General features: G+C 43.0%; 1 protein-coding gene across 4 annotated transcripts; it reads left to right on the top strand.

The window, feature by feature from the left end:
• Positions 1-1,120: 1,120 nt before the first annotated feature.
• On the top strand, positions 1,121-23,166 carry ADCY4 (adenylate cyclase 4). 4 transcript variants are annotated; one of them, XM_031955100.1, is made up of 27 exons: positions 1,121-1,356; positions 2,052-2,135; positions 3,411-3,634; positions 5,343-5,540; positions 5,766-5,927; positions 6,104-6,253; positions 6,577-6,725; positions 6,903-7,014; positions 7,312-7,439; positions 7,693-7,851; positions 8,519-8,651; positions 9,044-9,220; positions 14,431-14,474; positions 14,670-14,756; positions 14,943-15,012; positions 15,599-15,696; positions 16,869-16,953; positions 17,777-17,914; positions 18,719-18,826; positions 19,274-19,458; positions 19,664-19,748; positions 20,428-20,586; positions 20,853-20,999; positions 21,356-21,463; positions 21,756-21,870; positions 22,394-22,518; positions 22,627-23,166. In XM_031955100.1, exons 3-27 carry the CDS (start codon positions 3,476-3,478, stop codon positions 22,765-22,767), a joined length of 3,222 nt encoding a protein of 1,073 aa, XP_031810960.1. In that variant the 5' UTR covers positions 1,121-1,356; positions 2,052-2,135; positions 3,411-3,475; the 3' UTR covers positions 22,768-23,166. The 4 variants fall into 4 exon arrangements, with proteins under 4 accessions (XP_031810960.1, XP_031810961.1, XP_003755950.1 ...); XM_031955101.1 differs by lacking the exon at positions 2,052-2,135; XM_003755902.4 differs by lacking the exons at positions 1,121-1,356; positions 2,052-2,135 and adding an exon at positions 2,674-2,882.
• The last annotated feature ends 380 nt before the right edge of the window (positions 23,167-23,546 follow it).

Genomic DNA, 23,546 nt, shown 5'->3' with positions numbered 1-23,546 from the left:
TTTAAAAAAAATTGTTAACCATCTCCAAAGAAAGAATTGAGGACGTCTGAATGAAGATCTAAGCATACTTTTTAAAAAAACTTTCTTTTACTTGGTTGGGTTGGAGGGGGAGGAGGTATCTATGTTTTCTTTCACAACAAAGACTAATATGAAGATGTTTTACATTATTGAACATGTATAATCTATATCAAGTTGTTTGCCTTCTCAAAGGAAGAGGAGAAAGGAGAGGAGAGAATTTGAACTTAAAATGTTTTAAATGAATGTTTAAAATTGTTTTTACTTGTAATTGGGGAAATAAGACCCCACTCACAGCTCAAGCAGAGAAGGGAGAAAAAAAAGTGAAAGTAAAGATGACCAAAAGAAAGGAGAGAAACACTAGGAGTGGTCATGCATCTGGTTCACTGCTAATCAACATACTATGATTTTCTTTACTAAAGGCAGCACCTATCAGGATGCAGAGCCTAAACCTCCATGCCCTTTACCCAGAGGAGTTTCCTAAAGGGAGCCAGATATGGCACTTTAAGTATAGGCTAAGGCAGAATGGGGGGAATTTGTAGGGTCTCTAGAGCTTCCAGTGTATCTCAGTTGCTATGAAATTTGGACAGATTAGCCCCAGGATGGGTGCCTGAGATCTCTGGGCTTTCAGGAAGCAGCTATTTGTAGTAGTAATACCCCATGAGGATCTTCTCTTTCCATATTTTTTTTTCACGTTCCTTTATTCGTTTTTGTTTCCCAACCCCCTCCAGTCTCCTGTATCCCTTCAAGAATTCTTTATTTTACCCAGAGATGTTGCCTTTCATTGGGGAATGAAGAGGTGGTTGGAATAGAAGAAGCCTCAAGGTGTGTCTCACTAGCCCTCCGTCTAGGCTTCCAGAGCCCTCACCACTTCTGAGCTTCTTGCCCAGAGCTTCTCTTAAAAGCCCTTCTTAGGCAAGCTGGAACTCAGATATTTTTTACCCTCTGCACTGGAGGTAGGAACCAGCACCTGCATTTCTCTCTAGTGGACACAAGGGGCCCTTATTCTTCTGCGTAAAGAGGCTTCTCCACCTCCGACCTTCCAATCACTACATAACCATCCTCGTACGTATACACTCCCCAGGCTTTTTCCACGCTTTCATTCTGAGGGATCGTCTGATAGGGAACAATAACATAGTGATGATTCAGAGGAACTACAACTGGCGCCGGTGACAGGCTCTACCGAGCTGAACTGGTAATGAGTCAAGTCAACAAGCATTTATTAAGCGCCTACTAATGTACCAGGCACTGTGTTAGGCGCGGGGCACAAAAATGGGCAATAAACGTGTCCAGATGACCGACTGTATGCTCTCTTCGCTGCTCACTCATGAAGCCATCTGGGTAAGGGGATTGGAACTGGCATTATCCTAGGCTAGGGAGGGACATGCAGTGCAGAAAGGTGGGAGTGGATGAGTGCGTGGGGAGGGTGATATGATGAAATGGGAGCTCTAGGAAGCTTGCGGTGAAATGGGATTGGGAATAGCCTGGGGTCCCGTTCCTGTCCCAGGGGACCCTCCGGGCAACAACCTCTAGTGCTCCAATCTGGAGTGGTGAGATCTGGAAAGGAGGGAGAGAGAGAGGCTGGGGAGAAGAGAGAGAGAACAGAAAAGGGGGTGGGGGACGTTGTAAGAAACAGCCTTCCCTTTGTGGAGGTCAGGAAATGGAGGGTAATGCCGGGGGCTTAGAGCCTGTGGGGGTGGGTAAAGTGGCACCAGGTCAACTCCCAGCCGGCGGCAGGAAGGAATCCGGGAGGCCTGATTCCCCAGCCTCACTCGTAGGGCTCCTCTTATCTGAGGGAGGAGCTCTTCCTCTGAAGTAGTACGGCAGGGACCCCACCCTGATACCTCCAGGGAATGGACTAAGGGAAAAAGGGAGGAGGGGAGGAGGACCTTTTGTGTCCAGGTCCCCGAAACAAAGAACTGGGGGTGGGGAGAGGACTTGGGGAGATATCTGACAGGCTACGACTGGGGCACTTGGGAGACCCTTCTGTAGGATTTTTCAGACCACAAATTCTTGCTTCATTCCCATTCACTTAGTCTCCTAGGGTCCCTTCTCTACACCAGCGTTCCTCTCTGAGACATGAATCACTTTGACTCTCAGCTGACGTCTTTTTTTACAAGGTATCCCAAAAGTCTTGGTGCAGTTTTAATCTTTAAAAGCTTAAGTCTTTTGATTAGGGGATTGATTGATTGAGCCTGTACTTAGGGTGTTATTTCCATATAGCTGTATTAGACGCAAACTCATTTTATAAACTATATGCCTTTAATCTCCTGCCGTCACCATTCTTTCCCCAGAATCCCTTAGCCCTCCCCACAAACAGGAGCATCAATAATGCAGTTGCGGTTGCAAGTGCTAGGAAGCTGAGATGAGGCAGGGTAACTGGCCTCCTCATACCTGAAACCAACATTCTTAATTCTATGTGTATCCTAAATCCAACTTGGACTCAAGACTCCAATCCTTCTCCAGATTCCCACACAGACTCTAAGCCTCAGTGTCCAGACGCACATCCTGGTTCCCAGTTCCAGTCACACCAGCCCCGCCCCAGCAGCTTCTCCAGCTGCCCCGCATCTCTCTTAGCTAAAAGAACGGAAGGGGAGGAGGGGGACAGGCGAGAAGGAGATGATTGTGTGTTAGGGGTAACAACTCAAAGGTGTATGGGGGGGTGGGGGGTGGAAGAAGGGTAAAATTCAGAGACTGGGAGGGGCTCAGCTATCCCGTTGGGGAAGTGGGAGGCGGCTGCGGCACTGGAAAGCTCTTGTAGCCCCTGGAGCCTGGCCACTACCATCCCAGCTTCGTTTTCCCTGCTGTAGAACTGCCCAAGTCTTTTCCTGAGTCCTCAGCACTAACCCCAATAGGGGCACCACGCAGTGAGTATCAGAGATGTATAAGAGGGAAACTCAGAGACCACCTCCTATTTTGCCCCACTCTTCATCCTCTTTTCTTTGACCTGCCCCTCTCTAAGCTGATCTGACATCGTGGAGACCGAATTGTGAGGTAGAACCCTAAAAAGGAGAGGAGCAGGAGGCTTGGGAGGGAAGGAAGGCCAAAGTGACCAAGAAACTCTGGGACTGAGAGAAGGGCAGGATTGAGATTAGAAAAGATGAGGATCTGCGGGAGAGTAGCCACGATAGAAATGAGAGAGATATTAGAAAGTGAAATAAAGAAATAAACTAGGGAAAGGAAAGATGGGGCAAAAAGGAACTGGACTAAGGAGAGAGATGTGCTAAGAAAGAAAATTGATGGGAATACTGGAGAGGGCTGGGAAAGGGGCTACAGTATGGTTGAGAAGCAAGGGAAAGAGAGCAAAGAGCAGTAAGAGATGGGGGGAGGTCTATTTTTCTCTCTGGAGGAAGTAAACTATCAATTTCTTCCCCCTACTCTTCCCCAACTTCCAGCGGTTCCCTCGGAATCCCACCGTGACTTTGGGCCAGTTAGAGCAGGGGGTGAGGGTGAAGAAATCATGCCCCGGCTCTTCAGTCCCCGGCCTCCCCCCAGCGAAGATCTCTTCTACGAGACTTATTACAGCCTGAGCCAGCAGTACCCGCTGTTGCTACTACTGCTAGTCATCGTGCTTTCTACACTTCTGGCTCTGCTTACGGTCACATGGGCCAGCGGTCGGGTGAGGAGGGACCCCTTTGCCCAGTTAAGGGAGATAAGATTCCAGGTTTTCTCTCCTTTTTGCCTCCAATAGAGAAAAAAGTGACGGGTAATCTTGTGTTTGGGTGAAGATGACTAAGAGGAAAAGGTTGATTATGGGTTTAGGATTGTGTTGGGGTTGGATGACTATGAATCCAGGATCAATCTTTTCCCGGGTTTTACATTTTTCCAGGAGGGGAATTCTACTCTGGCCCCTGGGAAATCCATTTCCTGATTTTCTTTCCCTCTTAAGGAACTTTTGGGGGCAGTTGTATCCACAGCCTGGCTCAAAAGGCAAATGTATCTAATGGATTTTTCTTTCACACAGCTCCTAAACCCATCCCAACTCTATTCCAAAGAAACAATCATCTTGCATCTCCAAATCCAAATACTAATCTTTTATTTTCTTCATCCTGGTTTGAGGCCAATCATTTTGGAGCAGAGATAATCAGTAAATATTTATTAAGCACCTCTTATTAGCCAGGTTCAGCACTAAGGATTAGGGATAAAAATAATAATAGAAAAAAGACAAAAGAGTGCTTGCTCTAGCTTACAATCTAAGCGAGGACACAACTTGCAAACAACTATGTACAAATATATACTGGATTAATTGGAGAAAATCAATGGAGGGAAGGTACTAGGAACGGGAAGAACTTTAGGGACCTTCCCTAAAGGTGTCCTTTGAGCAAGGCTTTGTGACAAAGTGACAAAATTCATACTGGAATCTGGGTTCCTCTGAGTATTAGATCTTTTTTCAATATGCTATACCATGGTAGGACAATAGAAAAGGCAACTGCCTCTGGAGTCAAAGAAATTAGGTCTTGACACATGAAGATAAGTCTTCATTACTTTGTATAATTTGGACAAATCAGTTAACCTCCAGAGACCTTGAATTCCTCATCTATAAAATATTAGTATTGGACTTGATGGCTTCTGATATCTCTTCCAGCTAGATCAATAGATCCTAATCTTTGGATTAGACTGGGAAGCCTTGGAGGGGGAGGAAGAAGAGGGCAGGAGAAGGGAGGAAGAACAAGATTTCAAGACAAGTAAAATTAGAGTCCAAGTTGAGTAGTCAGGTGGCACAATGGATAAAGTATCAGACCTGGAGGTAGGAAAATCATCTCAGTGAGTTCAAATACAGCTTCAGACATTTGCTAGTTGTGTGACCCTGGGACTTAATCTTGTTTACCTCAGTTCCTCATTTGTAAAATGAGTTGGAGGAGAAAGATAGAAAAACATTCCAGTATTTTTGACAAGAAAACTCCAAACAGGGTCACAAAAACTCAAGACAGGGAACACCAACAAAAGTCCAATCAGAGCCCAAGCAGGGTTCATTAAAACTACAGAAAAGTGCTACCAGTCAGTATCCTTTCCAACCACACCTGGTGTTTGCCCTAAGCAAATTTCAAGACCCACCACATCTCCCTAATTCTTGCTCAGAAGTTAATGGGAAGCCAGGAAGAGAGGAAATAAGTAAAGGCTTTGGGGGAAAATCTGCATTTAAAATGAGATGTGAATAACACTCAAAGTTGTCCTGCCTACTTTTTCGTTCTGTTTACTTTTTTTGAGCATCCCTCTCATTCATCCAAGGTTTTTCTACCCAATTCCTTACATCCCCAGTTCCAACTAATTTCTTTTTCTCTAGTCTATATCTTCCACATGTCTTAGGCCCTATTATCTCCCTATAGGCGCTGGGCTCAGACCCAGCCTTCCTAGCTGGAGTGCTCTGCGCACTAGGGGGCTTTGCGCTCCTGCTCTGCTTGGCTTCCCGGGAGCAGAGACTGCAGCGTTGGACCCGCCCGGTATCAGGGCTCGTGTGGGCCGCCCTACTGGCCCTGGGCCACAGTTTCCTGTTCACTGGCGGTGTGGTCAGCGCCTGGGACCAGGTCAGAGGGAAGTGAGCCCTTAATGAGGGAGGGGAAGCTGTGGAACAAAATTAAGCCAGGAGATCAGCTGGGGTGGTATGAAGGAAGGTTGAAAGTAAATCATTGAGACAGGGAGAAACTACTCCTACAGGTAAAAGGAAATAAGTATGTTAGATGCCCAGGGATTCTAGGGACATCATCGGAACACCTGGGAGAAATTCCTCTTCCTATTTTCATCCCTTTCAGGTGTCCTTTTTCCTCTTCATCATCTTTACGGTGTACACCATGCTGCCTCTGGGTATGCGGGACGCAGCTGTGGCCGGCTTTGCCTCTTCTCTGTCCCACCTTCTGGTCCTTGGGCTGTACCTTGGGCCACAGCCTGTCTCGCGGCCCCCGCTTCTCCCTCAGGTGAGCCATCAGGAACATAGAAAATACTAGGCTCTGGACAGCTTCAGCCCAAGGAACAGGTTCCCTCGGATTTGATTGATGATTGCGCCCTCTCAGACAGTACCCAGTATCTAATCTTTGACCCCATCCTACACACAGATGTAGTACATCTACACATCCTTTCATTTCACTTGTAGCTGGCTGCCAACGCGGTCCTGTTCTTATGCGGGAATGCGGCAGGAGCCTATCACAAAGCGCTAATGGAGCGCGCACTTCGGGCCACATTCCGAGAGGCTCTGAGCTCCCTGCACTCTAGGAGGCGATTGGATTCTGAGAAGAGACACCAGGTCAGACCCGGAGCCTGGGACAGGGACCTGGCCCTGGGAGAGACAGATCAGTGTTGGGATAGTTATGTGGGAAGAACAGGATCAGGGGAACTGGGGACAGCGATTACTTACTACTGAATGTGGTGAGGAGTGATGGATGAAAAGAGTACTGGTTTTGGAGCCTAAGGTTGGAAGGCTTTGCCACTGAGACTTTGAATGAGTCACTCTGACTTTCTTGCATTATAAAAAGAAAATAAGTTTTCAAAGAGCTAGCCCGCAGGCTTGTTGCAAGTCTCAAGTTTTATAAACAGCACCTACCCTCAAAGAACTCCATTCTATTCTAGGAACATCTCTTGCTGTCCATATTGCCGGCTTACTTGGCCAGAGAAATGAAGGCCGAGATCATGGCTCGGCTTCAGGCTGGGCAAGGCCCCCGACCTGAAGGCACCAACAACTTTCACAGTTTGTACGTGAAGAGGCACCAGGGGGTCAGGTATGCTCAGAGACAGAGACAGAGACAGACTGACAAAGACAGGGAGCAGATAATTAAGACAGGCTAGGGTGAGGGGGAGTGCAAAAAGGGAAAAAAAGAAGGGAGCCGAGGGAACGCGGGCAGCCTGTTCCGTGGGTTGGTAGGGTTCTAATTTTCTTCCTTCACGTCCTACCTCAGCGTGCTGTATGCTGACATTGTTGGCTTCACTCGACTGGCCAGCGAATGCTCTCCCAAGGAACTGGTGCTAATGCTAAACGAACTCTTTGGCAAATTCGATCAGATCGCCAAGGTCAGAGCTGTTGAGGGACTATCGCTTTAGAAAAACCTCTTTGCCTTCTGAGACCCCATTTCAACCACGTCCAGGCCCCCAGGAGCTCACTACTTCAGAGAACCTCAATTCTGGGAGATTTCCTGATATTTGAGATCCGCAGTCCGCCCAGCTTCCCAACCAAGACAGTTCGAATCAATCCTCGTTAATCTCTTTGCTCTCTTTCCTCGTGTTGCCTCTAATCTGGTGCTCTTTTTTTTTCTTTTTCTTTTTTTTTTTTTTTTGCGTTTCCCTTCCCCTCCCTTGTTCCTTCCCCAGGAGCACGAGTGCATGCGGATTAAGATTCTGGGAGACTGTTACTATTGTGTGTCTGGTTTGCCACTCTCTCTACCGGACCACGCACTCAACTGTGTGCGCATGGGGCTGGACATGTGCCGTGCCATCCGGTCAGCGCTCGGGAGACACCCTGGGGTGAACCGAAGGATGGAGAGAACAGGAAAATCAGAGATCTGGGGAGCTGGGGTCCAGGGAGGGAAGTCGGGCGGACGGGAACGCTGGGTTTACCCTAGGGTAACGCTAAAGTACACAGTGTCTGTAGGTGGCGGGCTTTAGGCAAAATCAGAATTGACGCCTCAAGCAGAGAACCTAGGTGCCGATTAAGCCCCATATGGAGCCCGCCCTCTTTCTGCCCTTCCCCAGGAAGCTGCGGGCAGCCACTGGAGTGGATATCAACATGCGGGTGGGCGTGCACTCGGGCAGCGTGCTCTGCGGTGTCATCGGACTTCAGAAGTGGCAATATGACGTCTGGTCCCATGATGTCACCCTGGCCAACCACATGGAGGCAGGAGGAGTGCCTGGGTGAGTGGGTCTGCTCCATTCCAGACTCAGGCTCAAAGTAGCCGGGCTGTGCCCAGAAAGTTTTAAGCTTAGGGCAAGTCACTGTCTCCCTCTCCCCACCTCCCAACCAATATATCTCCTTTAAGGACCTGGCCTGGGGCCAAGCCTAAACATGGATGTGTGTGCATATACACACAGATATGTGCATATAGAGAGTATATATGTGTACAGTATGTGTGCATATGTTTATGGCTTATGTAACTATATAATATAAATGTGTATATATTTATATGTATGAATATGTGTCCAGTGCAGACTGAGCCCCCATGATCGGGGGAAGACACTTCTTACTGGAATGAATTAACTGCAGAATGGAGTGAGAGGAATGGCAGGCAGGATGGTTGGAGGCCTGGGCACAGAGTTCTTAAACCAAATGCAAGTACTTTGTATATCACAAGTGCTCAGGATGAACATTTCAGGTGGAAATTGGTCAAGATGATCTGGAAAGGAAGGGAGTTGGATTTGATGGCTTCTGAGGTCCTTTCCAGTTCTAGATTTGGGAAACTATGATCTCTTGGGTCTCTTCCAATTCTTAATATTCTATTATTTTTGTAGTGGATAAATAAGAAGCCTGGGGCTACTGACAATCCACTTTCCCTTCTTGTCTCCCCTCTCCCTCCTCCCCAAGTCGAGTGCACATCACAGGGGCAACCTTGGCCCTGTTGGGAGGGGCTTATGCTGTGGAAGATGCAGCCCCGGGGCATCGGGACCCTTATCTTCGGGAGCTTGGGGAGCCCACTTACCTGGTCATTGACCCAAGGGTGAGATCCCCCACCCCAGCCATTAGCACAGTTGATAAAACCTAGATTGACTGAACCCCTGAAGCATGATAGTCTAATTTGGAATTAAATAACCTAGGTCAAATTCCTGTTCCTCCACTTACTATCATATGTGTCCATGAGCAAATAATTTCTCTTTCTAAGACTTCAGCTTTCTCATTGTACTACAGAGAGCACCAAATCCAATTAAGGCCCCTTCTCTTGACTTCCATTGGAGATACATGGTCAGAGTCTGAAGTAGAATGCAGAAAAAATTTAGAACTGGGCTTCTTCAATTTCCTGAGGAATTTGAATAAGAGGGGAGGGGGGAAGAGGTGGTGTCATAATAGTGACGAGGTCTTGCCATCAGCCCACCTTCCTCTGAAATCTTTCAGGCAGAAGAGGAAGAAGAAGAGGAAGTAACTGCAGGAGGCCCATTGTCTCCTCCTGAAGGACCCAAAATGCGTCCATCACTTCTGATGACCCGATACTTGGAGTCCTGGGGTGCAGCGAAGCCTTTTGCCCATCTCAGCCACCCAGACAGCCCTGTGCCCGTTTCACCCCCTCTTCCGGTACGTCCCTTATAACCCTACTTATTTCATAATACTCCAAGATTCTGAGTCCATCCTCTAACTGGATTAACCAGAGCTTAATCTGCTCTTCCAGGGAAAGAGCAGAGTTCCCAGCTTTCTAAGTACCTGGCTTCTAAGATCACCTCAACAAAGATTCCCAATCCTAAACCTCCAAAGGTGCCGGGTTCCTCAGGCATGATATCAATTCCCTTCCAGTTCCACTTTCACCTCCAATTACAATATTCCTTTCCCTAGACTAGACAAATGTACAGAGACAGAGATGCCAGTGTTTGTCAAGGTCGTCAGTTCCAGTATTACACACCTCTTCCTATCAGGAAATGTTTCTGCTTAATTAGAATACAGTCTGTTGCAGCTTTAAAAAAAAACACACAAAAAAACTAGGAGCCTATTCAGTCTTTCTTGGAGGAGAAAAGATTTTCACAGCAATCTCCTTAGGAGAGGAAAAAAAGAATGATGAGGCTACTACATATAATATTATCTCAATATATTAACAAAGGTGAAATCAACTTAAAAACAATATCTTTTTAAAGCTATTTTTTCTTCCTCTTCCCCATTAAAAAAAAAAAAAAGAAAACAAAACCATTTACACACATACACACACACACACACACACACACACACATGTACTCACACGCAGCCAAGCAAAACAAATTCTCACGTTGCCATGTCCAAAAAATATGTCTCAATTTGCATCCTGAGTCTATCACCTCTCTCAGGAGATAAGTAGCAAGTTTCATTATACTTCCTCTAGAATCATGATTAATCACTGAGTTGATCAATTTCCTCACCTCTTTTTTATAAAGAAGACATCTGGCATGAGAGAATGCTCAGCAGCATTGCTCTAGATTTGATACAATATGCTTCTGCTCTCCTGCCCCCTTTCTCTTTCTGTCACTCAGAGCCCAGTCACAGTTTTAGCCATTATTTCTTTTGTCATAAATTCCTATTTGAGATCCAATCTACTTAGTTAGAGAGTTCCTTTGTTTAGGAGTAGTTCTTCCCTCAATCTATGTTCCCACTAACTGAACTTTCTTTTCTTTCTTTTCACTCATTTCCTGTTGAGTGAAATGTCTTTTTGCACACAAATTATCTATGGTATTTTCCCCTCATTTGACCAAGGCAGATAAAAGTGAGATTTAAATGTCACCTTTTCCCTTCTTTTCTTCTTCCTTGTTTGAAGAGTCTTCTCTACTTGTTCACACAAATTATGAGATAATTTCCCCCACCCTCTCCCTTCCTTCCCCCCATTCTGTTCTTTTTCTCCTCCCTTTCCTTTTTTTCTTTTAAGATCATCAAACTATAAATAAAAAACACACCCATGCCCCTGTCTTGTTAGATTTCCTTTATGATTCCTAGTGATGTTAGAGTTTGGAGGGAGTACGTGTATCATGTCCCCAAATAAGAGTGTAAACAGTTCATTCTTGTTTAGTCTAATAGGATTGGTCCTTTGTTTTTCTTGACTTCTGTACATATTTTTAAGTTTTTGTACAGTTCTACTGTTTTATCAGGAATGTTTAAAAGATCTCTATTTCTTTGAAAATATATCTACCCCTCCCCATAGGATTATATTCAAATTTACTTGGTAAGTTATTACTCTCAGCCTGATGCAAAAGACCTTTTGCTGACCTTCTAGTTGTCTTAAGCTGAAAAATTGTTTCACTCCATTTGTGGGTTCTGCTGCTCTGGAATTTGTTTTGAGGCATTATTTAAAGGTATTTGGAAGTGTTTTGAGAAGACCTCAGGCTAGTTCCTGCCTTTTCTCTATCATCTTGGTTCTGCCTCTCCTTTCATTTATGAAATAATGTAAAAAATTAAAAAAAAAAACACACCTTGAAAACCCTTTTTAAAAATCTTGCTTTATCTCTTTCAGGAATTCTAATTGAACTCCTTCACAAATTTTTTTTTTTCTTCTCTTGTATATGTTTTAGAATTACATTTTTCTTCTAGGATTCCATCTTGAACATTCTCATTTCTGTAACATATTTTTTGGTAGTATTATTTTGTTTGTTTGTTTCTTTGTTAATTCTTCCAATGTTACTTCCTGACTCTGGACTTTGTTTTGTCTGAGCTCTGCTGTACTTCTGAAGGGAATGACTTGGCATGTTTCATGTCCTCTTGACAATCCTAATTAGTCATAAGAGGCCAAATGTACTCTAGATTTGGGTTTGGGTAAAAATTAGGGGGCTATTATTTTGCTCTCATAATGAGGAAAGGGAGTATTAGAGGTATAATAATAATAATGTCACATTCATGCAATTGTTTAAGTGTTCCAAATGTTTTCATGTTAGCACCATCAGATAATTATCTCTATTTTATACATGAATAAAGAGTGGCTCAGAAAGGTTAAATTACTTGTCCAAAGTCACACAACTAGTGAGTATCAGAACAAGGGTTTGAACCTAAATCTCTTGAGCACAGGACTGGAGCTTCTTTTACAATATCAAGCATATATGCCTTGTTCTTTTTCTTAATAAAAGGTAATAGAGCTATGTTCTCCTCACCCAATTGCCTTCTGGACTGTAATCCAGTGTCAAAACCAAAGAGATCAGGGTGTTTTTTAATTTTAATTTACCAAATATTAGAAAAATTTCAACCCTTATATCATTACCTCTAAACATCTTTAGTCCTGAATTCAATTCTCACTGAATCCTCAAACTTTTTCATATTTTATGATTTTCTTTTTTTTTTAATTGTGTTATATAGCACATGCATCTTAGTAATGCAATGATTTAAATCCTGTATGCTTAACACATTATTTTTTTCAATAAGTACCAATCATACATTTCCAATAACAGTAATAGCAATAGCAGTACTATCCCATTAAGATAAGTACATTGAAATATATGTGTGTGTGTGTGTATACACATATATGTATGTTAGTCGCAAGATGATATAATGTATTTTCATCATTCTCCTTTGGCAACATTGGTTTAGTGCCTGAGTTTTAATTCAAAACACCACCACTGTACAAAAGCCAATTATATTAAAATAAAATAAATTAAAATAACGATTAATTCTTTGGGCTTTTTCTTTTATTATACTCTCCCTTCTACTATTTCCCTCCTTTAGCAAATAAAATATATAGAACTTTTATTTGTATATATTTATGTATATATTTACAAAATATATACAAGCTGCATAGTCCAACATAAACATATTCCTACATTGGTCATATCTGAAAATGTGTATTTCTTTCTGCATTTTAAGTTTGGTGAGCTTTCTATCAAAAAGCAAGTTGCATGTTCATCTTTACTCTTAAGACCCTTAATCATTGCATTGTTCAAAGTTCTAAAGTCTTTCAAAGTTGTTTTCCTTTATAATATTGTTATTGAATAAATTATTCTAGTTCTGCTCACTTTGATCAGTTTATAGAGGTCTTCCTGGCATCTGGATAGATTATTCGACCAGGAGTAGGGAAATCTGAGTTCCAATTTAGTCTCAGACACTTATTAGCTGTATTACTCTAGCCAAATCTTAACCTCTGTTCACCTTAGTTTCCTCAACTGTAATAATAAGGATAATAACTTTCTCACAGGGTTATCAAGAGGATCAAATACCTGAAAGATAGGAGATACTATATAAATGCTTATTCTGTTCCTCCTTCCTTCCCTTCCCAGGTGTCTTTGAAACTATCAGTTTCTTCATTTCTATGTCACAACAACATTGCATTGCATTCATATACCACAACTTATTAGCCATTTCCCAATAGGAAGACATCCCTTAATTTCCATTGTTTAGCTGCTATGAAAAGAGCTGCTATATAAATAAATACTTTTTCTCTTTTATTTCTTTGGAGTATATTGACCTAAAAGTAGAATTGGTAGGTTAAAGGGTTTGTACAATTTTGTGACTTTGGAAGTGTAATTCCAAGTTACTTTCTAGAATGGTTGAACCAATCTCAGCTCTAACAGTAGAATATTAGTGTGCCTGTTTTCCTGCATCCACTCCAACATTTGTCATTTTTCTGTTTTGTAAATTTTTGCCAGTCTGATGGATGTGAAGAACATCAAAGTTTCTTTAATTTGTATTTCTTTATTAGTGATTTGGAGCATTTTTTGTATATAGTTACTGGTAGCTTAGATCTTTTTCTTTGAAAATTCCTTTCATATCTTTTAGTCATTTATCATCTATTCTAGAATGACTCTTTAATGTTATCAATTTTAATTTGTTTTACATGTATCTTGGATACAAGACCTTTATCAGAGAAACTTATCATAAAGATTTTTTTCTAGTTACCTGTTTTCCTTCTTATTTTAACCACCTTAAATCTGTTCAAAATAAAAATACTTTTTTTTTTATACGAAAAGCTAATAAAAGCCCTAAATTAGAGTGGTGGCAATGAACATGAAAATGAAAGGATGGGTATGGGAGATATTAGAAAGAAGATTTGTTGGGATTTGGCAACTAAGTGGATATGGAGGAAGAGGGTGAAGATGATATTGATGGTCTTGAATTTAGGAGACTGGATGAAAGATGATAGCATTGAGAGGATGGAAAAGTTTGAGAATAGTGATAGGTGTTGAGAGAAAGAGAAGGAATTCAGTTTGGAGCATGCTACTTTTGAAATGCTGGTGGAATATGTGGATAAAGATATTCTAAGGCTGCAACTTGAAAAAAATGATCAAGCCAGGAGCTAAAACTATCCCTGTTCATCTTAGTTTTACTACTAAACTCTGTCTCTCTCCCTCAATTACCTATTTTGGAAAAGGCAATCTTCTGGGATTTACTTTCTGACACAGTTAGGCATCCAAACTCCTGGAAACTTTGAAAACCCAATGACTTAAAAGTAAAACAAACTATGCAAACCAACAAACATGTATTAAATACTGTGCTAGATGCTGGAGATACAAAAACAAAATGAAAAATTCTCCCTTTCCTTGAAGATCTTATGCTGTAGTAGAGCAACTCCAGGGTAGCAGCAGGGCAAATAAAGATCTGCCATCAAAAAGGACTTCCTTAGGTGTGAGACACTGTAATAAGGAGGGGCTTGCAGACATTCTTTTCTCAAGAAGTCCTCATCAGTCTGGCAGTGGGAAAAGGTAACAAAAAAGTGAAGGGGAGTAGGACAGCTTGATTGGAGACATTAGTGATTGTTTTTAACTTAAAATTTCCAGCTTATGTTGCTGCAAAAAGAATTGAGGTACACTTGCTAGCAGAGTTTCCTCATTTACTTTATTTTACCCTAACAGGAAAATGCCTTGGCCTCCCTGGGCCCTCAGAGGAGCCTGGATCGGTGAGAAGAAGCCCAATACACATTAACTTAACTGACCTTGGGAGCTGGGATAAGGATAGAGGTAGCTTAAAGGGCAAAAAGTTGAAACAAATCTCCATGATCCTATGTTCTTACCACACAATAGCACCAGTTTAGCCCAAAGACATGAGGGAAACAAGACAGTTTCTCTGGTGATGGTCTGAGGTCTCCCAACAGGACCAGAACTCCTAGAGGACTTGAGGATGAACTGGACACTGGGGATGAGAAATTCTTTCAAGTCATCGAGCAGCTTAATTCCCAGAAGTAAGTAGAAATCAGAGTCCATATCTCAGGACTCCCAATATTGAGGGACCAGGGGATGAGGGGATTGGGAAAGAATGGGGATAATGGCATGGTGCATTTCTATATGGGCTAGAGTGAGTGAGAGAAAGTAGGGCATCTAACCATTAAAAAACTAATGCTGTGCCTTATCCCCATCTGCTTCTCCAGACAGTGGAAACGATCCAAGGACTTCAGCCCATTCACCTTGTACTTTCGAGAGAAAGAGATGGAGAAGGAGGTATGGAAGGACTGAATCTAAAGAAGGAGTGGAGGGGAATACTAAGGGGATGACTCAAAGACTCTTAAAGAACTCCCTAGCCAGTTGACCCAAAGTCCTTGCCCATGCCCAGTCATGGACTAGTCAGCCAACCAGGATTAAATCCCTCCTGTGTACTGACTACAGAAGACAGTTTGGGGGTTGGGTTGGGAACATTTTATCAGGTATGTTTAATAATTCATACTTTGATATCACTTAATTAAAACCTGATTTGGAATTTTAATGTACCTCTTTGTGTGAATGCACATACACACACACACACACACACACACACACACACACACACCTTTGCTCAGAAGGAGCCTTTTTTCTCTTTTCACCAATTTATATACCCAGATGTGGCATATATATATTCCTTCTTGGCCTAAGTTTCTACTCCAATAGAGGGGATATTTTGAGAACTGAATTGAGGGTATGTTAAGGTGGGGGAAGGATTACCCTGTGAGTGGTGGAGCTAAGAGAACTTAGGTTAAATTGACTCCTTCAGAGTGATGGACAGCATTGATCCCTTGGTCTGAATCTCCACATCCAATCCCTTTTCCCTTAGTATCGGCTCTCAGCTCTCCCTGCCTTCAAGTATTACGCAGCTTGTACCTTTCTGGTTTTCCTCTCCAATTTCACCATTCAGATGCTGGTGGCCAACAGGTGAGCTACCCCTGCCCTTGCCCCAGGCCTCTTTGGAGGAACCTGAGCAAGAAAAGATGTTGTTCTCTCCCACTGAGACATTGTAGTGAAAAAAAATACTGAACCTAGACTCAGAAGAACTACACCACTAAAATTTATGTCCCCAGGGAAATCACTTAAACTCTCCAAACCTTAGATTCCTTCTTTGTCAAATGAGTTCCTCCCTCAGAAGATTGTTATAAAAATGTTTTGTAATTGTAAAGTCCAATGTAAATGGAAATTATAATTATTGTTGATTCTCCTAGCTCTTCCCTCTTTCTCCTCTTTTTAATTCATCCTTCTCATTCCCCATGGTGACAGGTACCAAGAGGTGGGAAACAGGTAGCTGAGATGGTAATATTGAGGTGGCTTGGGAACTTATCATAATTATTATCCTCACATTTCATATACTTTCAAGAACCTTGTAAACACACTGTAACAAAGAGCTGAGATTTCATCAAGATAGATCACAGTCTCTTCATCTTTTAGGGGATCTGCATGAGTTGCCCTGACTTGATAATTTCCCACATATGGTGGCCAAGTCTCTGACAATGTTTCTTTTAATGTAACTAGGTTGACCCTTAGGTGCCAGGACTATACCTGTAGCCTTTAAAACTTCATGAGATTTGCCAGAGATCCCTATTTTCAAGAACCCAGTGTCCCCTCCAACCATAATATAATAATTGCTGGTATTATATAGAATTTTAAGGTTTATAAGGTGCTTTATAAATATTATCTCATTTTACCCTCACAACAACCTTCCCTCCTCTCCACTCTCCTAGACAACAAGCAATCTGTATTATTCCCATTTTACAAGTAAGGAAATTGATATAGACAGAGGTTGGTGAACTTGCACAAAATCACAGCTAGTAAGTGCCAGATTTGAATTTGGATCTTCTTAACTCCAAATTCAATGTTCTCTTCATTTTGATAGAAAATAACTACCTTTCCAGCTCTAGTCTTTCCCTAATCTCTTTTTCACTTCTAGCCTTGATTTGATAGCTATTTCATCTGGTCCTCCTGGACACAGAATTCAACAATGCAAGATTGTATTCCAGAATCTTCTCCCAGGCAGAAAGCTCCATCCAGACAGCCCATCAGAATATTTGTCCAGGAGAATCATATGAGTGGTTTTTTTTCCCTATCTCTGGTAGGCCCCCAGCTCTGACTGTCACTTATGGCATCATCTTCATCCTCTTTTGCCTTCTCCTCTTCATCTGCTTCTCAGAACACATGACGGTAAGAGAAGACTACAGAACCCCAGGCCAGATTATTATTATTATTTTTTATTTAATAGCCTTTTATTTACAGGTTATATGCATGGATAACTTTACAGTGTTAACAATTGCCACAAACATTCGTGCACATACAGGTCCCTTTCCCTTCTTTATAATCTCTTTGGGATATAATCCCAGTAGTAACACTGCTGGATCAAAGGGTATGCACAGTTTGATAACTTTTTGAGCATAGTTCCAAACTACTCTCCAAAATGGTTGGATTCGTTCACAACTCCACCAACAATGCCAGATTATTATTATTTAAACTGCCCCAGTAACCTGGGGAAAGCTGGTCTTTTTGTTTCAGATTTACCTGCAGCTTGGGGCTTTGTTTTTGGGGAGCCATATCCACTTTTTTAATTCATGGACTGGGAAAGGGCAGAGAAAAGGAATAATAGGAGAAGAAGAATGAAAAGAAAGAAAAATGACTGTAAAAACTCTTGGACTTGGGACTCATTTTAATTTTTCTTAACTAAGTGAGACTTAGACCAGGGTATGAAGCATTGATTCTACCTAAGGGAATCTGTCTAGAGTTTTTGCTCCTATTCTGGATCTATGAGACTAAGCACCCTAGAGATATTCCAGAAACCTACTCAGATCCTGCCAGCCTGGGAACAGCCTGGAACATAGATTATCCCAAGGGAGTGGGATCAGGACTTCCTACTTCATTTAAGAGAGGCCATCAGTACATGTGGGATTTGGAGAACCTGAGCAATCCTAGTCATAAACTTTCCTGCAGACAAAGCCTCCACCTTATATCTAACTCAGTTTTTTCTCTACCCCAGAGATGTGTCCTGAAAGGTCCCAAGTTTCTGCACTGGCTTCCAGCTCTCTCAGGAACAGTAGCCACAAGACCCGGTCTTCGAGTTGCCCTCGGCACCACCACCATCCTTATTGTCCTCACCATGGCTATTGTCAACCTGGTGAGTGAACCTGAGCTGCTGGGAAAAAACAGCTGGCTGTGAAAGTGTGGTATAAAGAAAAAAAAAAAAAGAAATGGGGGTGGGGATGAATAGGAGGGTAGCTAGGTGGGACAATGGACAGAGTACCAGTCCCAAGTATCATGAGAATCTGAATTCAAATTCAACCTCAGACACTTACTAGCTGTGTAACAAATCATTTAACCATGATACACACACACACACACACACACACACACACACACACACAACTATACCTAAGTGCAAAACCCAGAAGCCTATAAAAGGTTAAAGGGGACTGTATCATTGTGGTGGGTCAGTTCTCTGAAAGCCCCCACAACTGTGAATAATAACACCCTTAAAGGAATTGCAAATCAGCCTTTACTGACTCAGATGCTGTTTGTGAATTGGGAATGAAATAAATGAGAGGCAAGAGGGAAGAGGAAAGAGGTCAGAGAACACAACTGCCTCTTGGTCTCCTTATTTTATCATCTTCTCACATGAAGGGATTTTTTCTGCTGGTCAAAATTAGATCCCAAGAAGAGCAGAAGTAGAGAATCAGGGTCTGGGAACAAGCTGATTGATAACTGGGAATTTGCTAGTACTCTTATTAGATCCTTAATTTTATTATTTCTTTTCCCCTAGCCATCCCTAACCCCAACTAAAAACAGTGAACTGTTTAACTAGGACCTGACCCAATATAACAAACATAACATCATTACTCCAGGACAATTAAGGGTCAATCCCAGCCCATTTTTGTGCTCAAAAAAATTTCTTGCTCTTTCTCAGCTCTCTCTCTTTTAACAGTTCTTTCAGCCAGTGTCCGACTGCTCCTTCCCAGCCCACAATTCCTCTGCTGCTGCTCTCAATAGCTCCTGGGAAATCTCTGGTTCCTTGCCTCTCATCAGCATCCCGGTGAGTCTTCTGCCTGACTCCACCTAGTAAGCACTGTCCCAGGCTCTGCTTAAAGACCACCTAACCTTGGACGCGATATAATCAGGACAGAGGAATACAAATTTGGCCTCAAAGCTTCATCCTGTTTGGGGAGGGACACTAGAGAAACCCAAACTTTCTGAGTTCTCTCTTGGTTCACAGAAATAGGAACTGGGAAAAGGAGGGGGACAGGAGGAGGGAAAATGGCAACCTTAGGAGTCAGAAAGGAATGGAACTAGAAAGGGGCACACACACACACACACACACACACGCCATTTGGCATAAAGGTCATAGGGTCTAGAGAAGACTTTATCAATCATCTCATGCCATGCCCTTTTATAGATAAGGTGATTTCTTCCCCTGACCCCTGCCTCTGATTCTTTTCCCTTTCTCTGATACCACCACCTCCATCTGCCTCTATGTCTCCAGTACTCCATGCATTGCTGTGTGCTGGGTTTCCTCTCCTGCTCCCTCTTTCTGCATATGAACTTCGAACTGAAGCTGCTGCTGCTACTGCTCTGGTTGCTGGCCTCCTGCAGCCTCTTCTTGCATTCCCATGCCTGGCTATCTGACTGCCTCGTTGCCCACCTCTACCCGACTCACAATGCTCAAAGGTACCCAACCCTGAGGAGTGAGCCCAGATGGTAGCCAACAGCTTTCTGATGGGTGAGGGGGAAGGGCAAACTTGGGCTGGTTGGATCTGTCCCTAGTGCTGACTGTTAATTGGGGGGAAATGAAAAGAGGATGGAGAGGACTTGGAAAATGGGGGAGGCTGGGGGAAGAAGTGTGATGAGAAACTCTAATGTGTGGCTTCCCCAGGCCTGGGGTGCTAAAGGAGCCCAAACTGATGGGTGCCATCTCCTTCTTCGTCTTTTTTTTCACCCTTCTGGCTCTGGCTCGACAGGTCAGTTTACCAGTTTCAAGTCTCTGTACTACCCAATTCCATGGGGGGAGAGGAGAAAGAGGGAGGGAGTATATACAGTACTCTGGGTCTACCTAGAAATGGATGATGTTGAGTTTCCCATATCTGTAATTTGGTATGCACCTTGCCCTTGGCTATATCCCTCACTTTCCCCTCAATAAAGTCTCTGTTCAATCTCTATATCCATATTCATTCCATAAGGTTAGTCCCAGAGCAAAATTTCAAAGAAAGTAAAGTTTGTCTTCTGGGTGACTTCAAGTTCACCCTTCTTCATCTTCACCCCACTGTTGATTTTCTTTCTGCTCACAATCTCCAGGAGTCCAGTGTCCTTAAACTCTTTCTTCCCTTCTCCAGACCAAAAAGGAAAGAATGTGGTAGCAGTCACATCTCAGTGTAAATTTTAAGTCCCTTGGTTATCTGCTCTGGGAAGTACTTGTACTCTAAGATTTCCCTATTATTATGAAATATAAATTTAAGCATCATGAAGAAAAGGGAGATATGTTTTAGGATGTGTGTGTGAGATGAGGAGGTATTCCTCCTTTGAGGAATGAGACGACTTCCTTTGTCTACCTACATGGAAAGTCAACCCTACCCTGACCCCTGGGTTCTTTACATTGATACTTCTCTTCCCCCACGTCCTATGGTGGCAAACTCCTCCCAGAATGAGTATTATTGCCGATTGGATTTCCTGTGGAAAAAAAAGCTTCGTCAAGAGCGAGAGGAGACAGAGACAATGGAGAACCTGACTCGACTGCTGCTGGAAAATGTGTTGCCTGCACATGTTGCCCCCCAGTTCATTGGTCAGAACCGGCGAAATGAGGTGACCTTGATAACTGCCACTATAGAGCAGCTCTTCTTTCCTGCAATAAATTGACCTTTTCCTTGTTCACAATGAGTATCCCAGTCTTTACTTTCCCCAAACTACTTCACCAAATTGACCTGTTTCCCTTCTCCAGTATTTACAAAAAGTTAATGGACTGGGATAATTCCATGTAGTACATAAATAAGGGGAGGAAACCATCCCACATAGACAAGGAATTTGAGGTGGGCATGTGCCTCATCTTTCTGATTCTTCCACTCACTCAGGACCTCTACCACCAATCCTATGAGTGTGTCTGTGTCCTCTTTGCTTCTGTCCCTGACTTCAAGGAATTTTACTCTGAGTCCAACATTAACCGCGAGGGGCTAGAATGTCTTCGGCTGCTGAATGAGATCATTGCAGATTTTGATGAGGTAAAAAAAAAAAAAAAAACAACTTCCCATCTTTGTGCTTCAAGCCCCATTCCCCAATGTTTCCCAGTGATTCCCTTCTGAATCTTCCTGATCTCTACTATTACCTGACCAAAAACTAGCAAACTTGTTTTTCCCCAACCCAAGACTTCCCCATTTGGGTCTTCTACTTTCTTCTCTCACAAGTATCTTAGTCATCCAGTACTCATCATCTTCCCAAACCCTTTACTTCCTTCCTATTGCACCTCTGCTCCATTCCAGTTTCCCTTTCGAAAAGTTAAGTTTTTAATTGTTGGGATTGGGATAAAAATAGGGAGAGAGATCTGGTTCCTAGTCAATACTACTACTGTCCCCCACAGCTACTCTCTAAACCCAAGTTCAGCGGTGTGGAAAAGATCAAAACTATTGGCAGCACATATATGGCAGCTACAGGGTTAAATGCCACCTCTGGACAGGACACCCAGCAGGTATTTAGTCTTTTCCCTTCTGTGTTCAGTAGTTTCTACCAGTTCTGGAAAACCTCTTGGGATCAACCCCCTTTGGTCAAATCCCAAGGGTGAAGTCTTTTTCTGTTCTCTTAGTGGTGGTTTCATGGAAAATGATCCTCCACCTACCATCATTGATATGTTTAATGTCATTTTCCTTCAATGGTGCATCCTAGATAAAATACCTCCCCAGACCCTCACTAGTATATGCCATAAATATAACCTGTCTTTGTTCCTTTGCTGGTTCATTCTGTTGGGTGGCACTTGTTGCTAGGACTCTGAACGAAGTTGCAGCCACCTGGGCACTATGGTGGAGTTTGCAGTGGCACTGGGGGCCAAGCTGGACATCATCAACAAGCACTCATTCAACAACTTCCGTCTGCGTGTGGGTGAGGAAGTCATACTCTTTCTCCTAGCCCACCCACAGGGTCCCTCCCACCACACACTCTCCCCCAACTCTCTCAAATCTCCTTAGGGCTTCCTTAAGACATTCTTTCCTTACCAACTCAATCTGCACCTGTTGTACCAGAGGTAGAAGAGTGATACCAAAACCTTTGAAAAAACAAACCCAATTCCTCACCTTTCCCATAAACTTAGAGTTAAATCATGGTGGGGTGACTAAGGCTTTCTCTGTGGGATGATGACATCTCAGCATCACAGGGCAGCTAGAGAAAATACATTTACCCTCCAAAGTCCTGAAGAGTTTATATGTGGTCATGTTGGCAATCATAATTTCTTTCCCAATGAATGATTGGGTAATGAAATAGTATCCTGCTTAGATTCATAACTTAATGACCCTTTCAGCTAGAGAATAAGTCTGACCAGTGTTTGGTTTGTAAATCATACCCTTTCTGTACATCAGCATTCAACTACATTTCCCTTAGGGGTAAGAATTTCTCCCTCCTATTTCAGGGTTGAATCATGGGCCAGTCGTGGCTGGGGTAATTGGAGCACAGAAACCACAGTATGATATCTGGGGCAACACTGTGAATGTGGCTAGCAGAATGGAGAGCACAGGGGTTTTGGGCAAGATCCAGGTAAGGGGGGTCAAGAGAAATGTGATGAGTAGACAACACATAAGAGGACAGGACACAGAAAGCAGGATCCCACCCATAGCCCATCATTATCTCTTTTATCATTTCCAGGTAACTGAGGAAACAGCCCGGGTCCTACAGTCTTTGGGCTATACCTGCTATAGTCGAGGAGTAATCAAGGTTAAAGGCAAAGGACAGCTCCGCACCTACTTCCTATCCACAGAATCGGCACGGATTGGGCCCAATACTTAGCTGAAATATTTCCACTCCCCTCTGTCCTTTCTTCTCTAAAATACTAAATAAAACAACACTGCCTCATCTGGAGTAACTAGCACTGATTGCTGCTTTCTGACATCACCCCATTCATCATTCTGTCTCTGAACAAATGGGGGTTCCTTCCCAAAGACAGATAATAGAGTTGGGGGATGGAGTGGTGGTGGAATTCCCAGCTTCTGAAAAAGAGAGCCAAAGTATCCTTCCCTCACCCATTCCAACTTGCCTCATTTAGTATCTTAGGAAGGAGAAGGCCTTTATTTGGAGGCATATTGCCTTCTTCAGTTCAGATAAGCAGGAAAGTCCCTTTGTGGCTTTGTTTTCTGACTTCAGGCATTTGGCCCTATGGCAGATGCTTCCTCTCTACTTTCCTACCAATGCCAAAGGAAAAAAATTGCTTTCATAACCAACCATTAGTGCCCCAGATCAAGATTTAGACAAAGGCTCACCATCAAACTTTCCATTCTGAATCTACAAGCATAGGTTTTGTTTGAGGAGTCTCTGAGGCCACTGTTCGCACCTAGGGAATCAACAGAATAATTTAAAAACAGAAATTGCCTCAAACTAGATATGAAAGGAAACTTTGGAAGCTGATTTGTTAGCTATTTTATTACTCTAATTACCTCCTGGGTGGGACTAAAGTGATTATCAGCAGGAAATCTGCCAATTACTGATAATCACTATGGGTACCATTCTAGATGGAGGTCACAAATGTGCCTTTTTTGTTCCAGCTATGCAGGGCTTCCAGAAAGGGCCAG

This window comes from Sarcophilus harrisii, chromosome 2 (genome assembly GCF_902635505.1).
Source record: "Sarcophilus harrisii chromosome 2, mSarHar1.11, whole genome shotgun sequence".
NCBI lineage: Eukaryota > Metazoa > Chordata > Mammalia > Dasyuromorphia > Dasyuridae > Sarcophilus > Sarcophilus harrisii.
Note: the sequence above shows the minus strand (reverse complement) of the source record. Positions and strands in the feature narration are given on the sequence as shown.